Source organism: Petaurus breviceps, unplaced genomic scaffold (genome assembly GCF_028583685.1).
Source record: "Petaurus breviceps papuanus isolate PSGF00001 unplaced genomic scaffold, PetGlider_PUasm1.0 188, whole genome shotgun sequence".
Lineage (NCBI taxonomy): Eukaryota > Metazoa > Chordata > Mammalia > Diprotodontia > Petauridae > Petaurus > Petaurus breviceps.
This window is the reverse complement of record NW_027185804.1, coordinates 6,497,820-6,521,362: the sequence shown is the minus strand read 5'-3', so window position 1 is coordinate 6,521,362 and position 23,543 is coordinate 6,497,820. Positions and strand designations below refer to the sequence as shown.

Sequence of the window (23,543 nt, the reverse complement as noted above, 5' to 3'; positions counted from 1 at the left end):
CAAGTTTATCTGGGAGGGCAGGGAAGGCAAAGACAGATGATGAGAGCTAGACACATGCCTGCCTATTCCTAGACTCCAGCATGAATCTCATGCTTCTAAGACTTCACTCAAAATCAACATGAGAAGGGAGAAACATAACCTGATATGATCTGGGAGCATTGGGCTTTTTTCACTTCCTTTACTATATGAGGCAGAGAGTACTATGGAATTTTACTAAGAGCTTTACCCTTTTGCCCCCTGGCTCACAGATCAATATTCTGTCTCAGACTGAGACACCAGTCGATCGAAAGCCTTTGTTAAATACCTACTATGTACCAGGCTCTGCACTAGATACCAGAGGATAGTTCCTGTAAGGCATTGTTGTCCTAAACCTCAAATGGTCCTAAGCACCACCATGGATGTATTATTCAGCAATATATCTAAATTCTTTTTGAAATTCTTTATATTTTCATCCTGAAATTATCACTGTGAGAAGGGATGATTTTCATGGATTTATTACCCACTGGGTAAAGAAGAACTCTCCTGTTTAGTCAAAATTGACCTCATTCAGGCTTCAGGGGGTACCCTCTTATTTTAGTATTCTGGGATATGCTAAGTAATTCTATGCTCATTCTATCCATTCCTTCCATATTGACAGGAGAGTTGGCTAGTTCTTCTGGGTTCCAAATGGAAAAATACTGACCAGTGCAGGGAAGGGGGGGGCAGATTTTGTCCCAATATAGAGGTGAATATTGTAACAAAAAAAAAAAGTTTGTACAAAAAATAAATTACCTACCAAGAAAGGTAGTGAGTTTGCTATCACTAAAGATGTTCTAGCATAGGCTGGATGGCTTCTTTGGGAAAGATGTCTCTATGCTCACCTAAACTTGTTGTTCTTCTAGTAGCACTAGATGCTATTTAGTGGCTAAATTCCTTCACTGCCACACTTAAGAGTCCTGAGCTTAGAGTTGGCAGGGTTTGGTTTTTCCTTGGCACTAATCCAAGAGACCTTTGCTCTTGTCCATAAGACTTCCCCTTTAACTCATCAACATCAAGCAGTCAACAAACATTTATTAGCATGTATTATACCCATGTAAAGCATTATGCTAGAGCAGTGAGGAGGCAAAGACAGCCCTTTCCTCCCTGATCTCTGAGTGCTAGCGCAAGGCAATGAGCACCCTAAATTTCGGTATGTTTCAGCTGACATGGCTTCCTAAATCCATGTTGCCATCTGATCTCTAATTACCTTTCCCACTTATTGCCATTGCCACTATAAATTAGTGCACAAATCTGACCTAGGCGCCATCTTTCCCTTCTCCTATCTTCACAAACTTCAGACTATGAGAATAACAGGCATCATTTATATAGCCCTCTAAGGTTTGTAAGGCACTTTCAGATGTGGTCTCATCAGTTCAATCCTTACAAAAACCTTGTACAGAAGATCTGTTATTCTCAGTTTATAGATGAGGAAACTGAGGCTAGAGAGAGATTGAATAATTTGCCTAGGGTCATAGAGCTAAGATCTAAGGCAGAATTTGAACTCAGGTCTTCCTTACTTCAAGTCTGACACTCTCTCTCCTAGGACACCTAGCAGACACTTTTTAGAATTTATTCACAAGAGAAAATAAAATACACACATTCACAAAGAATTCACCAAGGAAAGGTCATTGAGAATGCAAGTTTTTAAGAGTATTTTTTCCAAATACCTGTAAAGACTTTTTTTTTTTGTTTTTTTGGAGGGCAATTGGGGTTAAGTGACTTGCCCAAGGTCACATGGCTAGTAAGTATTAAGTGTCTGAGGCTGGATTTGAACTCAGGTCCTCCTGACTCCAGGGCCAGTGCTCTATTCACTCTATACACCTAGCCACCCCCTGTAAAGACTTTTTTAACATTCATTTTTTTAAATGTTGAGTTTCAAATTTTCTTCTTCCCTCCCTCCTTCCTCCCTAAAATGTTAAGTAATTTGATATGTTATATATGTGTTATCATGTAAAATATATTTCCATATTAGTCATGTTGTAAAAGAAGAAGCAAACAAAAGGAAAAAAACATGAAAAAATAAAGTGAAAAATATTATGATGATACATTCAGACTCCATCAGTTCTTTTTCTGGATGTGGAAAGAGTTTTTCATGAGTCCTTTGGAATCATCTTGGATCATTGTATTGCTCACAGCAGCTAAGTCATTCACAGTTGATCATTGTACAGTGTTGTTACTGTGTACAATGTTCTCCTTGTTCTACTCACTTCACTTTGCATCAGTTCATGTAAGTCTTTTCAGGTTTTTCTGAAAATGACTTACTTGTCATTTCTTATAACACAATAGTATTCATTATATCCTAACTGGATGGTCCTTAAAATCTAAGCTGTTCTATCTGAGCCTAGCATTTTCCATGATGCTCTAGTCTTTAAGCAACTGGCTTCTTTGTCAATACTCATGCTAAAACACCCTCCCATGTATTTTGCATGACTACATATGCATAACCTATGTCAAATTGCTTGCCTTCGGGGGAGAAGAGAGGGAGGGAGAGAACTTGGGACTCAAAATTTGAAAAAAATGTTAAAATTGTTTTTACATGTAATTGAGAAAAAATAAAATATTACATTTAAAACATCCTCCTCGTCCATAGCAATTTAGGATTCGCCTGGACATGATGGATTAAGTTAGTTGGTCCCTTCTACAATCTCAAATTCACTCTCAACTGATTAGGAATCATCCTTATTGTTATCTGGAGGGGGTGTGGTACCCTATGTCATACCTACACAATCACTGAGCTAAGTAATTATCTCTTTTTTAAACTCAGAATGGTAAGAGAGAAGATGAAGTATCAGCACAGATGATTAAAGTTTATGCCAATACCTTAAAAATGGAAGTACCACACCCATCCAAAAGCACAAGACAAGCTGTGACACATTGTTTATAGTTAGTGAAAAGGGGATCTTTCCTAGGGCAGAACTAGATGACCACTAATGTGCTTGACAGCTCTAGGAAGAAAGCTAGAAGTAGCACATTTGAGTGGACACAGAACCAAGAGATCCAGGCTCATGCCTTGGTTCATAACCTTACTAGCCAACTGATGAATCTTAGAGGCCATCTGCTTCGTAGAGGAGGAAACTGAAGCCAAGAGAATTAAGTGACTTGCTCGAAGACACACAAGTATTAAGTAATAGAACAGGAATGGGTTAGATAAGTGTCGGTTTCCTTCTCTCCCATTTGCACGCTGCCCTAAAGGAGATAATCAGCACAATCATATTCCTAGAGCCCTTTCCAGGTCTTTGGTCATGGATGGTGTTTACACTGCAATATGGATATCCTCTTGCACATCTGACTATGGATTCACTGGGACTAGGTTAGTCCAAATGAGAAAAATAGAGTGCTATTGCTTTCAAATGCTAATTGTTGACCAACCTTTCCAAATAGAGGTCCTAACAGGTCTGCTTTAATAAATAAGTAAGCAGGGCCCAATTAATTCAGCAAGCCTCAGCTGGATGTAGACTAAGACACCATGCTCAGCACTATTCAAACATAATCCAACAGTATCAGAGCCAGAAGGAGTCTCTAGGCCTTTCCAGACCTGAACAAGAATCCCCTCTAAAAATACCCCCCAAATATTTAGCCTTGGCTTAGAGACCTCTAGGGAGGGAAAAGCCATCACATGCACCCCAATTTCAGGCTATCTCTGTATGGAAGTCAGGGAGCTGAAATCTGCCTCTGCTTCTCACTGCTGCCAGCTCCCTCTGGGGCCGAACACGTGGAGCATAGTCTCTAGATCCTTGGGAGCAGAGGGCTTTTGTCATTTGTTGTCTGTTTGTCCCTGAAACCTAGCTTGTGGTACCTGAAACACAGTTGTTGATTTGTTCCAGTTGATTCCGAATCTTCATGACCCCATTTGGGATTTTCTTGGCAAACGTACTTGAATGGTTTGCCATTTCCAGTTCATTTTACAGATGAGGAAACTGAGGCAAACAAGCTTATATGACTTGCCCAAGGTCACACCACTAGGAAGTGTTTGAGACCAGATTTTAACTGAGGTCTTCCTGACTCTGGGACCAACATTTTATCCATCGTGGGATAAATACCAACTTCTCGTTCTGTTTAGATTTCTGTTGTTGTTTCTGTGGTGGTTGCTGTCCAGTCACTTTTTAGTTGTGCCCTACTCTTAATGACCCCATTTGGGGTTTTCTCAGCAAAGATACTGTAGGGGTTTTCCATTTTCTTCTCCAGCTCATTTTACAAATGAGGAAACTGAGGCAGACATGGTTAAGTGACTTGTCCAGGGTCACACAGCTAGTAAGTGTCTAAGGCTTGATTCTAACTAGGTCTTCCTGACTCCAGGCTCAGTGCTTTATCCATTCATTGTACCACCTAGCCACCCTTCACACTCCGTAGATGACTAATGAATACTTGTTGATTGATTGATGTAAGGTCCTAGAGAGAAGATCGTTATCACCCAGTCAGATCAGGAAAGCTCCTTGAAGGGGGGATGGATATTTGATCAGGGCATTAAAGGATAGATAATAAAGCATCTTTAACAGACAGAAAGGGAAGATTTTCTAAGCTAAGAGGGATTTCTTAAAATCTGGCCCTGTGATTTCACTGGCATGGAGAGTTCCTGAGGAAAAGTTCTCTCTACTTGAGCAATCGGCTAACTTCTTTACAATTTACAGTCTTGGCAAGTTGGGAGGGGAGGGAGAACACTTAGAGGTCAACTGCCTTGGCCCAGGTGACACCACCAGGCTGTGTCTGAGAAGCCCTATGAACTGAGGCTTCCAGGTTGGGGAGAGGGGAGTTAGCTATCTGTCCACTCTCAATCGGCCTCTGATACAGAGAGAACGAGAGAGAACTTTACTCTCTATTCAGCAAAGTAGGAAGAGGAATTATGGCATTGGATTGGAGTCTAATCTGAACTGTTGGAGTCTAATCTGAACTGTTACTAGCTTGCTGTGGCACTGGACCAGGAACTCCTGGAAGGGAGGGACTGTCACTTACCTTTCTGTGATACAGTGAGTGATGGAATAAAACACTAGGCCAGGATAGAGGATGATGACCCGAGTTCAAATTTTACCTCAGACTCCTACTAACTGTGTCACCCTGGGCAAGTCATCTACCCTCTATTTGCCTCAGTTTCCTCAACTGTAAAACAGAGATAATAATAGCACCCACCTCCCTTGGTTGCTATGAGGATAAAGTGATATTTGTAAAACACTTATCACAGTGCTTAGCACATGGTAACTGCTCATAAAATGCTAGTTTCCTTCCCCAGAATTGAGCATAGTATCTGGCACATAGTAGGCACTTAAATGCTTGTTGACTGACTATGTGACATGGGGGCAGCAGGCCCTTTTCCCTTTCTCAGGCCTCAGTAAAAAGAGAGGGCTGAGTTGGATCAGATGACCTCTAATGTCCTTTCCAGCTCCTGGGTTCCGCAGTTCTACAAGTTAAATTCCAATGAATTATTTAAATAACAATTCCATAAGGTCTTTTCACGGACCTCTTTGACTGATTGCCAAATGAATGGAACCTCAGAGGCTCTGCAGGGAGCTCAGTATTGCAGCTGCCAGTTACGTGTGTCTCCTCCAGATCCTTCACCCTTCTGCCCTCCCCCCCCAACCAGCTCAGCTGCCCAATGGGAGGTGCTTGGGATCAAAATAAGAGAAGTCTGCTCTTTGGGGGGAGGCAAGAAAAAACTTTCCGGGGGAGCATGATATATGAAGAATCACTAAAATGGGATGGAAAGCAAAGTGTTGGTTATGGCAGAGGTGCGATCTCTACTCTAATTGGGGTAGCTGATGCAGGGTGACCAACCCAACCTCAAACAAATGAGTATTTTCCAACAATCATTGCTAATTCTTCCAAAGATCCCAGCCCAAGGGGAAATAGTGCATGAGATCATAGTTTTCTCTCTATGGATATCTATCTATGGAAAGAACCTTGGAGGTTGTCTAAGTTAATCACCTTCATTTTACAGAGGAGGAAACTGAGGCTCAGAGAGGTTGTGACTTGCCCAAATTTACAAGCTATTGGCTGAGTATGCCATTTACCCCTCCCCTTTCCTCACCCTAATTAGTCCCCATTGACATTCAAAAGTAAGAAATCCTACCTGGTGGATTTATTAGTCCCCTTTGACCTTCGAAAGTAATAAATCCTACCTTACCATTCCAGAAATGACTGGAAGGCTAAGAAGTTTGTATTTCACACTTTAGGCAATGGGGAGCCACCAAAGATTTAGAGGCAATGGAGTCACCAATCATATCTATACATCAGAAGGATAAATTTAGCAGCTGTGTGAAGGAAGGATAGATTAGAGAGAGAGTGGGAGGAGGAGAAGAAAGGTATTGAGGAAATGGGAAGAAGGGAATAAGAATTTGTAGAGTACCTACTATGTGCCAGGTACTGTGATAAGTAAGCACTTTAAAACTATTAAATCATATGATCCTCACAACAGTTGAGGAAATGGAGGCAAACAAGATTAAATGATTTGCCCAGGACCACACAGCTAATGCGTGTCCAAGGCTGAATTTTAACTCGGGTCTTTCTGATTTCCCAACACTCCATCCATTGCCTCTTAGGTGCTGGCTTGGGGTCAGGGGACTTGGGTTCAAATATCAGTTCTACTACTTACTAAGCCTCCACATATAAATCTCTTAACTGCTCTGAGTCTCAGTTTCCCTTTTACAAAATGAGGATAATAGTCATGCTACCTACTTTATGGGGTTTTATGGGGAAAGTATTTTATAAAGTTTAAAGCTCTATAAAACGTAAGTCAACAAATATTTTTAAGTGCCTGCTATAATAGCATAATGTGGACTAAGATGAGGTGATCCCCAAAGTCCCTCCTAACCCAAATATTTCATGGGTCTGTGAGTCATCCACTTCTCCAGGTAGCTATGTAGGAGGATCCTCATTTATGCCTTTTCAGTGGGTGACTTAACTGTCTCAGTGGCTGCTTAAGGGTCCCTCACCATTGGCCACCAATGGAAATCGTGTTGAATTTGGAGGACGTGGGTTTGTATCCTGACCCTTCCGTGTGCCAGGAACTGTGCTGAGCCCTGGGAATACAAGGAAAGGCAAAAGACAGTCAGTCCCTACTCTGGAGCTCACATTCTGATTCAGGAAACAAGCAAACAGCTGTGTGAAAACCAGCTAAAGACAGGAGAAATGGGAGTTAATCGGTAGAAAAAAAGGTACTAGAAATAAAATGAGTTATCTTTTTTTTTTTTAATAAAAGACTTATACCCGATATTTCACTGTACCTCTAATTGTTGTTCAGTCGTGTTTGATTCTTAGAGACCCATTTAGGATTTTCTTGGCAAAGATACTGGAGTGTTTTGCCATTTTCTTCCCCAACTCATTTTACAGATGAAGCAAACAGAGTTAAGTGACTTGCCCAGGGTCACATGGCTAGTGTCTGAGTCCAGATTTGAACTCAGGTCTTCCTGACTTCAGGCCTGGCACTCTGTACAGCATGAGTAGTGGCCCACTAGACCCTTGTTTGGCTAGAGTAGGGTTCCCTTTTTATTTTTAACTCATTGGTGGTCAGCTTCCCTCCTCCCCAAGCCTCTGCAGTCAGTTACAATGAACTCCTCAGCCCAAGAAGGGTAAGGACTTCAGATTCGAACTCATCACTTGTGATAGTCTCTGCCTATAATAATAATTATCATCATCTCCCTCACATAGTGCTTTAAGCTTTGCAAAATGCTTTCTATCTCTTCCCATTTGCTTAAAGCAGCATTTGACCAGCAAGTTGCTCCCCTCCCAAAGCCCTGGTTTCCACATTAGCATGATGATAGAGGACTAGGTGACCTCCCAGGCTCCCTCTAACCCAAATGTTTCATGAGTCTCGGAGCTCCCCCACTACTCAAGGCAGATGTGTAGCAGGAACCCCATTTATTCCTTTGCAGCGGGGGATTTAATTACTAATGTGGCTGGTTAAATTTCCCTCACCAGCAGTTACTGACTGATGATGTGCTGAATTTGGAGCACCTGCATTTGAATCCTGACCCTTCCATTGATTTCCTACCTGGATGACCTTGGGCAAAGTATTTAACCTCTCTGAATCATACATCCCTCACTTGTAGAACAAGGGAGTTGGACTGAATGACCTTTAAAAGCCCTTCTAGCTCTTAAGCTATGAAACTAGGAACTCTACCTTTCCTGGACTCCCTATGCGGCCTTGTTATTACAAGGCCCCCTTTCTCAACTCAGCATGCTGGCAGAAATAGGTGATGAGGCCCAGGCTTGCTAGGCAGCTTTCGTGGATCAGCTCCTCAGGATGATGTTACCGAGGGGGTGATTTGCTACTCTGAATCTTCCTTCACATGCTTCTTCTGTGTCTGCTCTGGGAGTCCCTCCACACTGAAGTGATCCAGCCACTTGTGTTAGTCCGAGCCAATGAAAAAGCAGAGACAAGTAGGAGCCTGATGAGATGGCAAAACTCTACCGTGACCATTGAGTGTCCTAGGGTCAATCGGTCAATCCAAAAGAGTTTGGTATGCATCAATTATGTGCCAAGAGAAGGAACGCATACTGGTGAATAAAGAAGCAACCTTAGAGTCTGGAAGACATGTGCGTTCAAGACCTACCACTGGCACATACTGATTGTGTAACCAGGAAAGTCATTTTATGCCTCAGTGACCTGAACAATGCTCTAAGACTGTAAATTGACAATTAGATATTCATCTGCATTGATAGGATAGGAGTCTTCTTACCAAGAATCCCCTATATTAATCAAATAAAAAATCTGGTCCAGAAAAAATAATGTATCAGAGACTGTAGATACAAATTTTAAAAATCTGGATAGCCCCTGCCTTCAAGGCACTTACATTCTGATGCTAATAATAATGGCTAAAATGCATATTTAAGATTGGCAAAAGACTTTATATGTACTAACGCATTTGATCTGTAAGATAGGCGTATGATCATCTCCATTTTACAGATGTGGAAACTGGGACAGTAAGAGATTACATGATTTTCCCAGGGTCACACTGCTACCAAGTATCTGAGGCAGGGTTTGAAGTTAACTCTTCCTGACTCAGAGTCCCAAATTCTCTCTACCATACCATCTGATTGCTGCTAGGGGAAGGATACAGAAATGGGTCCCAAAGACAAAGTCCACAGACCAAGGACATGCAGTGATGGGTGCCTCAGATCTAGAAGAGGCTGGGATATCCAGGACAATCAAGGATCCCCTTCTGGAACTGAAACTTAATGGGATCCCCATGCCAGAGATCAGATTAGCATCTAGTATAAGAGTTCTTGGTCATTTTTTTTATGTCATGGACCCTTTTGGTAGGCTAGTGAAGCCTATGGGTCTCTTCTCAGAGTTATTTTAAATGCATAAAATAAGATACATAGAATTACAAAAGAAACTGATTGTATTGAAAGAGTTATTAAAACAAACAACAAGTTCAGAGACCGCAGGTGAAGAACCCCTATTCTCCAGTAAAGCATTCCCAATGAGAACAATGCTACTTCCTATATGGGCCTGGGTGGAAATGATGATTCCCCATTTGACAGCTGAAGAAACTAAGACCATGGGATGATAACAGACTCTCCCAAGGTCACACAACATGAAAGAAGCAGAACCAGTCCATCATTCCTTTGACTGCAGCGTGATGTCCCCGGAATCCTTTCTGACAAGACCATCTTGAACCCAAAACCCATGGCAGAGCAGGTCTCCTTCTAAGACAGTGAGACAGTGTCTAAGGGTCTTGAGACAGTGGGAGAACTGAGCCCAGTCAGAAGTGAAAACCAAGCTGGAAAATGAGAAATGGGCTGTGGGAAGCATTATTAGGCTTCTTAATTCCATACATTCCAGTTTTGAATTTTTTTTAATGCTGTTTCCATATTTAATTTGGTTTCCATTCCAATTAAGCTCTCTGTGTGCTACTGCCTTTCTCCTGCCAGGTTTAATTGCCCTTATTTAAATACTTTAATTAAAAGTATTGTGGGTTTCCAGATCCCGGAGTTGTAAGTATTGCACAAATAATTTAGATGGCTAGCAAGGTAAGCTAAACAACTGTGCTCTCCTGGGGGAGGAAAAAATCTGTGCGCTGAAAATCCCCAGACCTAGGAACCATGGGATTGGATGCCTATGCATGGCAGAAGTGGGGGTGGGGCACCAGGGAGGGCCCTCAGGGGCCCCAGATGACCTGGATGTGGGTAAACAGAGAACCTCTATTCACTTTCCCTCAAGTGAAAGATGTAGATACTGAGGCTCAGAGAAGGAAGATTAATTCCCCCAAGGTCATTTAGCTGTTGGTGGTAGGAAAAGGATTAGAGTCCCAGGTGGTTTGACTCCCTATACAACACGCTATTCTCTATGCTAGCTGCCAGAATTCTCTTGTAACAGTCTAAACCATGCTTTGCTAAGCTCCCCAGACAGGGAGCTGGGCTCAGCTGGCCTAGCACATCATGGTCAGGGAGATCTGATTTTGAAGAGGTCAAAGAAAGGATTAATGGGTATGTTCAGCTTTCGATCCTGGGGGGAGGATGGTCCAAGGAAATGGGATGAGCTCCAGAACAACATTCTGACAACGCAAACAGAAATGCTTCTGATGAAGAATTCTTTAAAAAGGAGCTGTCTGGGAGAACTGGGGTGGATGCTGAGCTAATTCATCGACTGGTTCTGAGTTTTAAAAAGACATTTACAGAAGATAGGAGCAAGGGCTGGGGAGAATACAGAAGAGAGCCATGCTCTGTGAAGTATAAACTGAGACTGCTGAGGAATGCGGAGGCATTGACAGTGATGTTTTCAGTTAGGTAAGGGGCAAAAGATAGATCAAAGAGGGGAGTGGGCTGGCATTTGAGGTATTTGACATCAAAGAGAAAACAGTGTGGCACAGTGAAAGGGCAGAAAATCTGGGTTCGAATCCTGCTTCTGGCTGTGACCTTGAGGAAGCTACCTAACCTCTCTGGGCCTCAGTTTCCCCATCTGTAAACTAAAGAAGACTGGCCCAGTGAGCAGGACCAATTAACTTTAGCTCTAAATTTATGATAATATGAACTCTTATTTTGCTTCTGGGTGTTTTTTTTTCCTCTACCAAGAAGATCTAGAAAAGACAGAACAAAATTTAACAAGAGAAACAAAGTTTAACAAGAGAAATCTAAATTCAAGGCAATTAGGAGGCACAATTGGGTAGAGTGCCAGGCCTAGAATCAGAAAGACTCATCTTCATGTGTTCAAATCTAGCCTCAGACACTTCCTAGTTGTGTGCCCCTAGGCAAGTCACTTAACCCTGTTTGCCTCAGTTTCCTCATCTGTAAAATGAGCTGGAGAAGGAAATGGCAGACCACTCCAGTATCTTTGCCAAGAAAAGCCCTGGGGCGGCTAGGTGGTGCAGTGAATAGAGTACCAACCCTGGAGTCAGGAGGATCTGAGGTTCAAATCTGGCCTCAGACACTTAACACTTACTAGCCATGTGACCTTGGGCAAGTCACTTAATTCCAATTGCCCTGCCCTCCCCCCTCCAAAGAAAGCAGGAAAAAAAAGCCCAAATGGATCACAGGACACTACTGAAAAATAACTGAAATGTAAATAGAATGAGGGGTTGGTATTTATCCTATAATGGATAAAGTGCTGCTTGAGGAGTTGAGCAGACCTTTGTTAAAATCTGGTCTCAGATACTTCCTGGCTGTGTAACACTGGACAAGTCAATTAACCTCTCTCTGCCTCAGTTCTCTGAAATGTATAATGGTCATAATAATTGCACCTATGTCCCAGTGTTGCTGTGAGGATCAAACAATATTTGTAAAGCCCTACCTAGCACAGTGCCTGACACCTACCATGTTTCCCTGATAATAAGACACTGTCTTATTAATTTTTTTGGACAGAAAAACACCAGAGGGCTTATTTTCAGGGGAGGGCTTATTTTAATGAATGTTGACAGCAATTTTAATAAACAGGTAAATGTGAACAAAAAAATGTACCTTTATTCAATAAGCAAATCACTGGGGAAGAACAGGATGACGCGCTCACTGCTGCAGCTCAGAGCGCGGTGTGCGTTTCACGGGGGGGGGGGTGGACGGGGCATACAGAGGGTACCGTAATGTAGCATGTAGCGCAGGGGATCACCTTCACTGCAGTAGCAATCTCAATAGGGCTTATTTTCGGGGGAGGGCTTATTTTAGAGGAATCTTACACAGTAAGGGGAGGGCTTATTTTCGGGATAGGTCTTATTATCGGGGAAACACGGAAGTAGGCTCTGAATAAGGGCTTGTTCCCTTCCTTTCCTCTTCAAAGAATTCCAATCACCAGGCCCAGATTAAACTACATTCTAGGATAGAGAAAGAATGTGCAGATGAGGTTTCTGAGCCTCCGTCAGCAATCTTTGGGGGAAAAATCACCAAAAAAATAGGAGTTTCCATACAACTGGAAATGGGCAAATGTAGTCCTGATTTTCAAAAAGGGGAAGGAGATAAGCTATTCCAAATATAGGTTGGCAATCTAGACTTCAATTCCTGGCAAAACTGGGGATAGCAGCAGGTTTCAGTGAAAAGAATATTAAATTTGTAGGCAGAAAAACTGAGCTGGAAATCCCTTACTACCTGAGTGACCTTGAACAAATCACTTCATATTTCTAGGTCACCATTTCCTTTCTTGATAAAATGACAGGGTTAGTCTCCTCTAGCCCTAAAATTATGACCCTATGAAAATTCAAGAACATCTTTTAAAATTTATCTTTTATTAATATTTAAGACCAAAAAAGAGCATTTCCATACACATAGTAGAGGTAGGGAAGGGAACAATCACTTATTAATCACCTACTATGTTCCAGACACTGTACTAAGTGCTTTCTAAATATTATTTCTCCCAAAAATCTTAATGCTAGAGAACATTTAAGTTTTCTAGCTTAAAACTGCACCAAGACTTTGGGGACATTCTGCATTACCAAACAAGAACACACAGTCATTAGAACCTTGAAATGTCACATTCACATGGCCTTTGAAGGTGGACTAAGTACCCCCCACCACATCAGATACCATGAGAGGGGGGAACCCAGTTGAAATAATCATGATGATTGCAACAAGTACCAGGCATGGCCCCTGCTCATAAGGGCTTTTCAGCCTCATTGGAAACACCCACAAAATGCCCATGAATCATAAAGGTCAGGATTGTATGCAGCAGACTCTCACTGTTAGAATTGGCAGTTTGTTGTAGTGGAAAGAATGATAATCTGTGAATCAGGAAATCTGAGTTCTAGCCTCAACCCCACTGCCATATATACCAAGTTGAAAGTGTCTGGAGGTACTCAACAGGCCTTCATTGTTGGGCTGCTATAGGCCAGACATATTTCACATCACCCCCTCCTCATACCGGACAAACTCTCCTAGCTACTGTTCCACAGTCAAAAATTCCATCTCCTGCCTGCATGCCTTTGACAGATCCCCACACCTGGAATGCTCTCCCTATAGTAAACTGTAAGCTTCTTGAGGCCCCGGAATATTCCATTTTCTTTTTGTACCCCATTGACTGTCACAATGCTGGACACATAGTGGTGCTTAATACATCCATGTTGAGTTGAATTTAATTAAAATGTTTAAGAGCAGGAAGCAGATGGAAGAAGCCTGAACACCAAACCTATATCCCATAGTGAACCTGATCCAACCCATTGCTGATCCATTGCTATGGGGTATGATTTGGGCACCGTGATTTTGGAGAAGGGGCACTCAATTTGCAGACAGAAGGCCTGGGTCCAAACGTTTCATCTGCCATGGACACGTCATTGATCTGACCAGTTCACTGGTTTCTCCACTGCAAAATGAGGGGAGGGGTGGACTAGGTGCCCTCTGAGGTACCTTTCAGCCCTGGTCCTATTACTCACTGGTTAATTAGAAAAGAAATGCAAATCCTGGGATCTCACATTAATTTGTCAAGGATAAGTAATACCAACAAACTTCATATTCCGTCTTTATTCATTTGTTTGTTTATTCATTTATTTATTTATTTATGGAGAGGGTCACTTACTGGACTGGTAGTTCAGGAAAATTTCACAGATATGATATACCTGGATAATAAGTTGGAAAAAGTTTTTCATGCTATCTTTGTGGGCCAGATGGAAAAAGGGTGAGCTAAGTAGATTGTCCAATTTAGATTGTTTCAAAATAGATTGACTTAAGTAAACCCAAAGGTTGGCAGCTATTGAATCAATAACAACCTGGAAAGAGGTCTCTAGTGGAAGGCCCCAAGAATCTTTACTTGACCTTGTACTGGTCAACATTTTTTCCAGTGACTTACATGGAAATAAAGATGGCATTCTTATCAAAGTGGCAGGTGGGACAGATATCTAACTTAATAAATTATATAATCAGGATCTACAAACATCCCCAAAGGCTAGAATTATGGGATAAATCTGATAAGATTTTAACAGATTGAATACAAATAAACACAAAAGTCCTACAATTATATTCTGAGAAATGAATTGTACAAGCTTAGAGTAGAATAGTGAACTGGAATGTTAATAAGAATCAATAGTATAACAGTAAAGGCATCTGGGGGCAGAGTGGATATAGCACTGGAGTCAGGAAAACCTGAATTCAAATCCAGCCTCATATACTTACCAGTTGTGTGACCAAGTCATTTAACCTCTATCTCAATTTCCTCATCTGTAAAATGGAGATAAGGATAACACCTACCTATAAGGTTCATAGAGATATTTATAACTTACTTAGCCCAGAGCTAGACACATAGTAAATGCTTACTGAATGTTTGTTTGTTTGTTTGTTTTAATGTAGCAGCCAAAAAACTAAGATCTCAGTTTTGATGACCAGAAAGCTAGTCTCCAGAAGGAGTGAGGCCATGTTCTCTGTCCTGATCATTCCACATTCAGAGTGTTGTATTCTACCTTCGACACTCCAAGCTATTGACCAACCAGAGGACAGCCAGCATTTTGAAGGGTCTGGTAACCATGTCATAGAAGGAATAGTCCATGGAAGATCATAAATTCAAATAAAACTCAATGGACCTCAGTCTGACTCATCATGTTGAGAGGCAGCATGGTACAGTGATTTAAGAGTTAGATTTGTTGTCAGGGAAGATCTATGTCCAAATTCCACCTTTAACACTTTGTAACTGAACAAGTCGCTTAACTTCTCTGACATTCAGTTTCCTCATCTGTAAAATGGGGATAATAATAACTGAAGAACTGATCCTTTAAGTCATCAAGAAACTCAAGTGAGATCATAGAAAATGCTTTGCAAAGTTAAAGCAGGATATAATGTCAGTTATTATTATTACAAGGGAGAAACTAAAGCTTGGAGAATTTAAGAGGCTTGCCTCCTGTCACACACAGGTAATGAATAACTGAGTTAGGAAACTAACCCAAACCTTCTGAGCCAAAATCCAGTTTTCTTTCTAAAGGAAGTGGGAAATTTCTGCCTGGAAAAGAAAAGTCTTCAAGTGACATGGTTTCTACCTTTAATTATTTGATGGAGTGCCAAGTGGAATAGCCATTAGCCTTGTTCTACTCTATCCAGAGGGCAGAACTCAAAGAAATGGTTAGACATTGGCCGGGGGCGAGGGGGGGGGGGGGGGGGGGGGGGGGGGAGGGAAGTTCAGCTAGCTATAAGTAAACATTTTCTGACAATGAGGGTTGTCCCAAACCTTCAAAGGTCGTGAGTTCCCTATTACTGAAAGTCTTCAAGCAAATGAGTTTGGGTGGCTATTTGTCAGAAAAGTCATAGAGGGGATGCCTAGAGTCCATGGATCTGGAAACGGGGCTCTGGTGAATCTCCCAAAGCTCCACCCATCCAGAGGCCCTGAAATCCCAATGAACTCTTAGGGACCATATTCAGGGAATTCCAAACCCACTGGTGTTTGGACTGAATTTCAGGGAATAAGGCAAGCCTCTAGTGGGGCCAGAGACTAGAGAGGGCACTTGGCTGATGGCTCATTGGTTGAGAGTGGCCTCTCATATCCTGAGACACAGAAGAGCCATTATTAAAGTTTCTCCTCTTGAAGAATGGATCCTGTCTGTCACTGTCACACTGCCAAAAAAAATTCTGTGTATGAAGGAAAATTGCAGGCCCTTTGAAGAACCAGGAGACCCAACAGTCCCATTCAGCCTCATAGGCTGCCAAAACTCTTAATGAAAGGATAGAACCAAAACCAGCCTAATTTCAAAGGCCCCTATGGTCCATGGAATGGATTAAGCTTGGGTGGAGAGAGCGATCAGGAGAGAATGAACCATTGATTAGGATTCATATTTTTTCGGACTTAATTCCAACAAAAGTGAGCCTAAATACACTTTTTTTCTATTCCTTTCGCACCACTTCACAAAGGTCTCCCACAATGTCCCACCTCTTCCCGTATTCGAGTTCATAGAGGGCCTACAATGTGTACATGCTGCTCATATCTCAATAGCAATTTATACTAGCATTATATTTTTATTCATTTTCTAGTGTAATCCTTACACTAGGGGATTGGAGTCTGATTATCCTTGTTTTATAAAGGAAAAGACTGAAGGTCCAAGAAGGGAAGTAATTTGATCAGTCATTCAGGGGAAGTAACAAGCATTTATTAAGTGTCTCTACTATTGGCCAGGTACTTTAAAAATATCACCTTGTTTGATTCTCACTGCAACCCTCCGAGGTTGGTGCTGTTATTATCCCCATGTTACAGATGAGAAAAACTGAGGAAAACAGAAGTTAAGTGATCTGCCCAAAGTGGCATAGCTAGTGACTGTCCGAGGTCATATTTGACCTCAGGTCTTCCTGACTCCGGGCCCAGTGTCCTATCGTCTTTGCCATCTAGCTGGTAGTAAGTGGGAAAGGTGGAATTCAAACTCAGGTCCTGTACCTCCACATCAAACACTCTTGTCATTGTGCTGAGGAGCTGACTACATGGTCAGTGTTCTTTCTAGTAAACCAAGTTATCTGAGACAGGTATGCCCAGTACAGGGGTAGTGCAACCCTTCTATTTGACAACTTTGGGCAAGTTAATTTCTCTGGGTCTTAGTTTGCCCATCTGTAAAAATGATAAAATTGAAACTAGAAATCTCCAACATCCTTTCCAGGACTACTTTCTGCAATTCTCTTAACTGGAGCTTGGACCTAGGTCTTGTATCTATCTCCTAGTCCTGGACTCTGTTCATTGATAGTAATGTGCCCATTGACAGTAGTTCTGTCTAATCTGAGGGGCCTGGCAGCTTGGATGCAGAGTCATTTGGCTAATGTCCCTCTTGGTTAATGGGGCTAGTGCTTAGTTTTAATTCTAATCATGTCATTTTATTCAGTCAAACTGCTAACTATTCCCTACCTGTTTATCTAATGGGAAATAAAGATTAAACTCCAAGGAAACTACTGACCACACAGAAAACCCCATTCCTGCCTTATTTGTCAGGGGGATAAGGTAGAGTGAGAATATTCAGCAGACACAGGCCCTTACATGCAGAAAAAGCCCAGATTAACTTCAGAAACTTAGAAAAAGCAAAGGAAGAAGCAAATATTGCTAGTCCTAATTTCGGGGAGACTAGGTGGTACAGTGAATAGAGCACTGGCCCTGGAGTCAGGAGGACCTGAGTTCAAATCCAGCCTCAGACACTTAACACCAAACTAGCCGTGTGACCTTGCATAAATCACTTAATCCCAATTGCCCTGCCTTCCCCTCCAAAAAGCAAAAGAAAAAAACTGCTAGTCCTGCTCCCCCAAGTTAGCACCATATGATGGGAGAGGAGGATTACAAATTAACCCAGAGTATTTAGTGAGAAGCCCAAAATTAGGTTGCATCATGGAACCACAGGATGTCAGAATGGGAAGGGGCCTTAGAAGCCAGCAAGCCTAACAAATAACTCAACAAGATTCCCTCTACACCATACATAAAAGCATTGCCTGAAAACTGCCAGGAAAGATTTCCCATTGTTTTCCAGAGAAGCCTGTCCCACCCTTGAACATCTCTGATCTTTATCGAGTTTTTGCTTACGTCAAATCTAAATATACCTCTTTTCCAGGTCCACCAGACCTGCCCCTGGCATCCAACAAAACAAGGCTCCTCCTTCTGTGTGACAGTGCTTCAAAATGTTTGAAGATGGGCATCATGCATATCACCCTCCCCCGAGTCTTCCCTTCTTTAGATTAAATATTGCTAATTCCTTGAAAGGTCTTCATAAGGCCTTTCATTATTCTAATTTACATCTCTGGATTCTCACTAACTTCTCAATATCCTTCCTAGTATGTGGTACCCAGAGCTGGACAGGATATTCCATCTGGAGTATTTTATTTATATATGTGTGTATGTATATGTGTATGTGTGTATGTATATGCATATATACACATACGCATATGTGCATGTGTGTAGACACATATATACATAAGTGTGTATATATTTAAGAGTCTTCATATATACATATATAGGGGGAGAGAGAGAGAGTCTGACCAGGGCAGATTAGAATGAGATCATACCCTCTTATTTCTTAATTCAGTCTAAGTTCACAATCATTTTCTTGGTCGCCATATTGAGTTGAAAAATCCACACAATTGAAAAATGTTGGTCTTAAAGTCTAGTAGAATTGCCCAGATCAGTTACTGCTTTCAAATGGGTTGGCATGGCAGCCAATCTTCAAGGCTGACCCGAGCACCCACAGTGAATCCTCCCATTGCTCACAGAGAACTATTTCTGAAATTTTCCTAAGGAGCTTTTCACAAGTTGCTTCTTTCTACTTCAGAGGGTGCTGAGGGAGGACCTAGATTATGCAGGGAAATCAAGGAAAGTCTCAAAAGAGAGAGAGAGCACTGGACTGAGAGTGAGGAGATCTGGGTCCAAATTTGACCTTCACCAACCGCTGCTAGACATGTCATAAGAAAAATATGTGGTAAAATGAAATAAGACTGAATTTGGAGTCAGATGAGCAGGGTTCACATTCCGGCTCTGGTATGTGTCAACAGTGTGATTCGGGTCACATAACTTCTTACTAAGCCTCAGTTTCGTTATATTTAAAATGAAGGGGGTTAGTTTTAGACATGTTCGATAAACCTCATACAAATTACCGAGGAAACAACTTCTGATAAAAATTGCTTAGACAAGCAGAAAGCTGTGTGGGAGAAATTAGGTTTAGACCAACACATTATGCCATATACCATAATAAACTTCCTACCAGTTGGAGCCCTCTAAAAGTGGAGTTGTCTGCCTTGGTAATGGTTTCCTTTTAACTTGGAGTTTTCAAGCAAAGACTGGATGACTGCTTTTCAGGCAGGTTGTAAAGAAGGTGTCTAGGGTGTCCAGACTGGTGCTCTATCTGCTGTGCCCCCTACCTCCCTTAATAGATATAGGTTGGATATTAAGACCCCTTCCAACTGAGATTCTCTTTCATGCTTCCAGGGACACAATCTACTAACTGACTTAAAATCTCTCAGCCCTAGTTTCCTCGTCTGTATAATGAGGGTAATATCACCTACCTCACAGGGTTGCTTTGAAAATCAAGGGAGATAATATTTGTGGACCTTAAAGCACAATATAAATTCTGTTGTTGTGGTTATCTTCAGCATCATCCCACTAAGGATCCCTTCCTCTGAATATGGTGGTCATAATATTTCCCTGGCACAAACAGGAAAGACAGAAAAGGGATCTCTCTTGGCTTGCCTTGTCTCCTACCCCATCCTGTACCCTGACTCTGTGTGTGTGTGTCTGTCTCTGTCTGTTTCTGTCTCTCTCTGTGTTTCTCTGTCTTTCTCTGTCTGTTTTTGTCTCTCTCTGTCTGTCTCTGTCTCTCTCTCTCTCTCTCTGTCTCTCTGTCTCTGTCTCTCTCTCTCTGTCTCTCTCTCTCTCTGTCTCTCTCTCTGTCTCTCTCTCTCTGTCTCTCTCTCTGTCTCTCTCTCTCTCTCTGTCTCTCTCTCTCTCTCTCTCTCTCTCTCTCTCTCTCTCTCTCTCTCTCTCTCTCTCTCTCTGTCTCTCTCTCTCTCTCTCTCTCTCTCTCTCTCTCTCTCTCTCTCTCTCTCTCTCTCTCTCTCTCTCTCTCACACACACACACACACACACACATTTTCCTTTCTATACCCATAACCAACTCTTGGACTCCACTTATCCCCTGACACACCTCTCGGCTCTGACTTTTCAGGAAGGCCCCATCCAGAACCAGAGATCCAAGCGTTGCCTTGAGCTGCAGGAAAACAGCGACAACGAGTTTGGGTTCCAGCTGGTGCTGCAGAAGTGCTCTGGCCAGCACTGGTCCATCACCAACGTCCTGCAGAGCTTGTCCTCCTGACCAGCCCTGGGGAGGGAAGGGAAGCTCTCCCTCCCATCTTCTGCTACTGTGTAGCCCGCGGCGCCTGCTCTCCTGTATTCTTTTCTTGGGGTTTTCCATGTGGAAGCTGGGCTTGTAGGCTGAGAAAAGAGACTCATTTCCTATTCAATTTTCATGGAGTTTATAGAAAGATGCTGAACTGTGGGTGAGGGTGCAAGGTCATAAACTATTTTACAACTGTACATAGGGAACAAATGGAAACTATTTATAACTGACAATAAAATGCTATTGGTTAAGAAAAGGCTTTTCTTGGTCATTCGGTGCTCTGCGGGAAGGGCTGAGGAATGAGAGAGAGTGTCTCCAATCCAGGGGCTCATAAAGATGAAGGCAAGTTGGAGTTTGCTCCTTCAAGAACAATTCATCCAAATTGATTAAACCCCTTTATGTGTAAATACCGTGCTGGTGCTGGAGATCAGTCGATCAATAAGCATTTATTGAATGCCTTCTATGAGCCAGGCACTGAAAGCTGCTGGGATACAGAGACAAAAAAAGGAAATAGTCCCTGCCCTCAAGGAGCTTGCATTCTACAATGCCTTCTCACTCCATATATTCTATAGCACCTGGGGGAGAAAGCTCTTTTAAGAGCCCAAGGAACAGTTAGTTGCCCAGCAAACTTATTTCTTCTGTTAGCTTCCCTTCCTAGTCCAATGTGAGGTGAAACTGGGATGGTAAGGGCATCACTGGCGTGCTCTCTGATGAGGAGATTCAGTCTAGAAATGGTCTGTAGGAATTACAGTTCTCAGGTGAGGGAAGAGAAGGCTGGCTCCTCCTCTCTTGCCAATGCATCAAAAACTACTCAATGTTCAGCTTCACAACCTAGGGACCCTGATAACTAAGCAGAGTTGTTGGGTGGGGGAGGGCCTTGCCACTGCCTGTCACTGACATCTCCCCCACAAAGTAAAGAATTAACTTGTACCATAAGTACCTGGGAAAATGCTAGGGTGTCATCTAGGAAAATCTCAGTCTGACAACAAGGCATCTGTCGGGTCCCTTTACAGACAGCACAGGTGAGAGGTAAAATGACTTCTCTGTCAGAGCCTAAGAGAGAAGGCAAAGGAGCGGAGGAGGAATGTGGAAGAAGTGGAGGGAGGTGGGAAGAGGGAGAAGGAAAGGGAGGAGAGGCAGAATTGGAGAGGGCGGGGAGAGAAGCAGGGAGAGAAAGGAAGGAAGAAAGGGAAAGAGGTAGAGAAAGAACAGAAGAAAAGAAAGAGAGGGAAGGAGAGACAAAGAGAGAGCACCCCTAGAAAAAGGAACCCCAAAGTGCTACGTCAACTGATATAACAAGAGATGAAGATGGAAACCAGGTATGTTCCCAGGTTTCAGTAAGTCCCTTTTCCCCATCATTGGAGCTCTGCACACAGCTGCATGCACCCATAATTCACAATTCCAGGATCTATGACATCATTGATGTGGGTGATTTCTTTCGTTGAGACAGAGAGACATCCTATAAACAACCTTCATGAGTTGCTATGGTGTAAGGGTTATGGGATTTAAAGATCTTCCATGCCCCGTTGGACTTGCTGATGTAGCAGGAAGGGGCGGAGCAAGAGGAAGCGGAAGCCAAGCTAGCGTTCCTGCGTTGGCTGGCGGTGGTGGTGACGGCGGCAGCAGCAGAGGCAGTGGCAGCGCTAAGCCCTTTTTGAGTTAGGACTGCTAAGGACTTTCTGCTAAGGACTCCTGCTGAGGACTGCCAGGGGCCGGAGCTGCTGGGAGCGTGCTTCCAGGACGCTGGGTGGTTGCTGTGAGTGGGGAGAGGAGGACCTTTGCCTGAGGTAGCCTGTTCTGTTTTAAAGGCTTGAAAATGTGGGTGCTTTCTACTTTATCTACCTGTGCCAATATCATAACTACTCTGATGGCTTTCACTTTCTGGTTTTGGGACTCAGTCTTTTGGTATCTTAATAAATTTTCTAGTTTATTTCCTCATATGGCAAACATGACGTATTTTGTAATGGATAATTATATCAGCATATTTGTAATCTCTATAGGCATTGTGAATATGGCATTGCTGATACATATGGTTGAAAAAGTTCTTCCTCCCTGGTGTCCATCCTCTCTCTCTATACTTAACTAGACAGCATTGGAAGAGGCAAGGTGTCTGTTGCCCTGCCCATGCTTGGAGCTTTTCCAGATCGTTAGGACCTTCTACAAGTCACAGGACCTTAGCTCTAAAGTTAGAAGGGTCCTCAGAAGCCATCTGGTCCAACCTCTTCATATTCCACATGAAGAAATGGAAGCTGAGGAAGGTCAAGTGATGGCCAAGGTCACACAGGTAATATGTATTAGATCTGGGGTTTGAAGCTCCCTACATTTCTCTGCAATAGCCTTTGAGAACCAGGGTCTCTCCCACCTCTAATGGCATTAGAGAAAAATATGGGTGGAGGGATAAACAAATGCCCCCAAAACAATGTATAAATACAGGAAAATATCTCTCTGGAGCAGACCGCTCTGTAACCCTTCAGTCCAATATCTCCACTTGATTAATAACAATAATTCACATTATATAGCACTTTAAGATTTGCAAAGGGCATTACATATGTCATCTCATTTGATCCCCACAACAGCCCTGACAGTATCCCAATTTTACAGATGGAGAAACTGAGGCTAAAAGAGGATAAGCTATTTGCCCAAGGTCACTCAATTGGGGAGCATCTGAAACAGGATTTAAACTCAGGTTTTCTTGACTCCCCAGTCAAGAGTTCCACCTGCTACACATCACCAGCCAGCCCCTCAAATATGGTAAGTCCAAAGCTGATCTCATCACCTTCCCCTAGAAAGCATTTCTTCCTCCCAACTTTTTTTATTTCTGTTGAGGACATTTCACTCCTCCTAGTCCCTCAGGCTTGTAACCTCAGAGTCATTTTTGACCCTTCCCTCTCCTCATCCCCAATATCCAATCAGTTGCCAAGTCTTGCTACTTCTGCTTTCCCAATATCTCTCCTATGTGTCTCCTTTCATCTTCCATGGTCATCACCCTAGCTCAGGTCCTAGTCTCTGTTCACATGTCTCCTAACTGGCCTCCCTGACACCAGCATCCTCCCTCCAATTGACTTCTCATACCAAGGACAGATTCGTCTTCCTAAAGCACAGAGCTGTTTTTATCAGTCATTGATAAATCAATCAATCAAAACAATATTTATTAATTTCAAACTAGGTACCAGGCACCATGTCAGGCACAGGAAATACACAGGCCAAAAATGAAACACACTTGTCAAAATCCTTCAGTGACCACTCATGCCCCCAGAATCACCTCCATATACAAAGAACCTGGGGGTCCTCAGAACCATGTCCCCAGAATATTTCCCCTGCTCCAGACTCCAGGAGAACTCTCTC

At 42.6% G+C, this 23,543-nt stretch overlaps 1 protein-coding gene across 4 annotated transcripts in view; it reads left to right on the top strand.

Annotated features, from left to right (window-relative positions):
• Window positions 1-20,454, top strand: part of GALNT18 (polypeptide N-acetylgalactosaminyltransferase 18) — a 459,241-nt gene extending 438,787 nt beyond the window's left edge. For 3 of the 4 annotated variants that reach the window (XM_069091223.1, XM_069091225.1, XM_069091221.1), the window contains one exon: window positions 20,028-20,454. In XM_069091223.1, the coding sequence (XP_068947324.1) occupies window positions 20,028-20,174 (147 nt within the window). In that variant the 3' untranslated portion in view covers window positions 20,175-20,454. The other variant, XM_069091222.1, reaches the window with a different exon arrangement.
• Window positions 20,455-23,543: the final 3,089 nt, after the last annotated feature.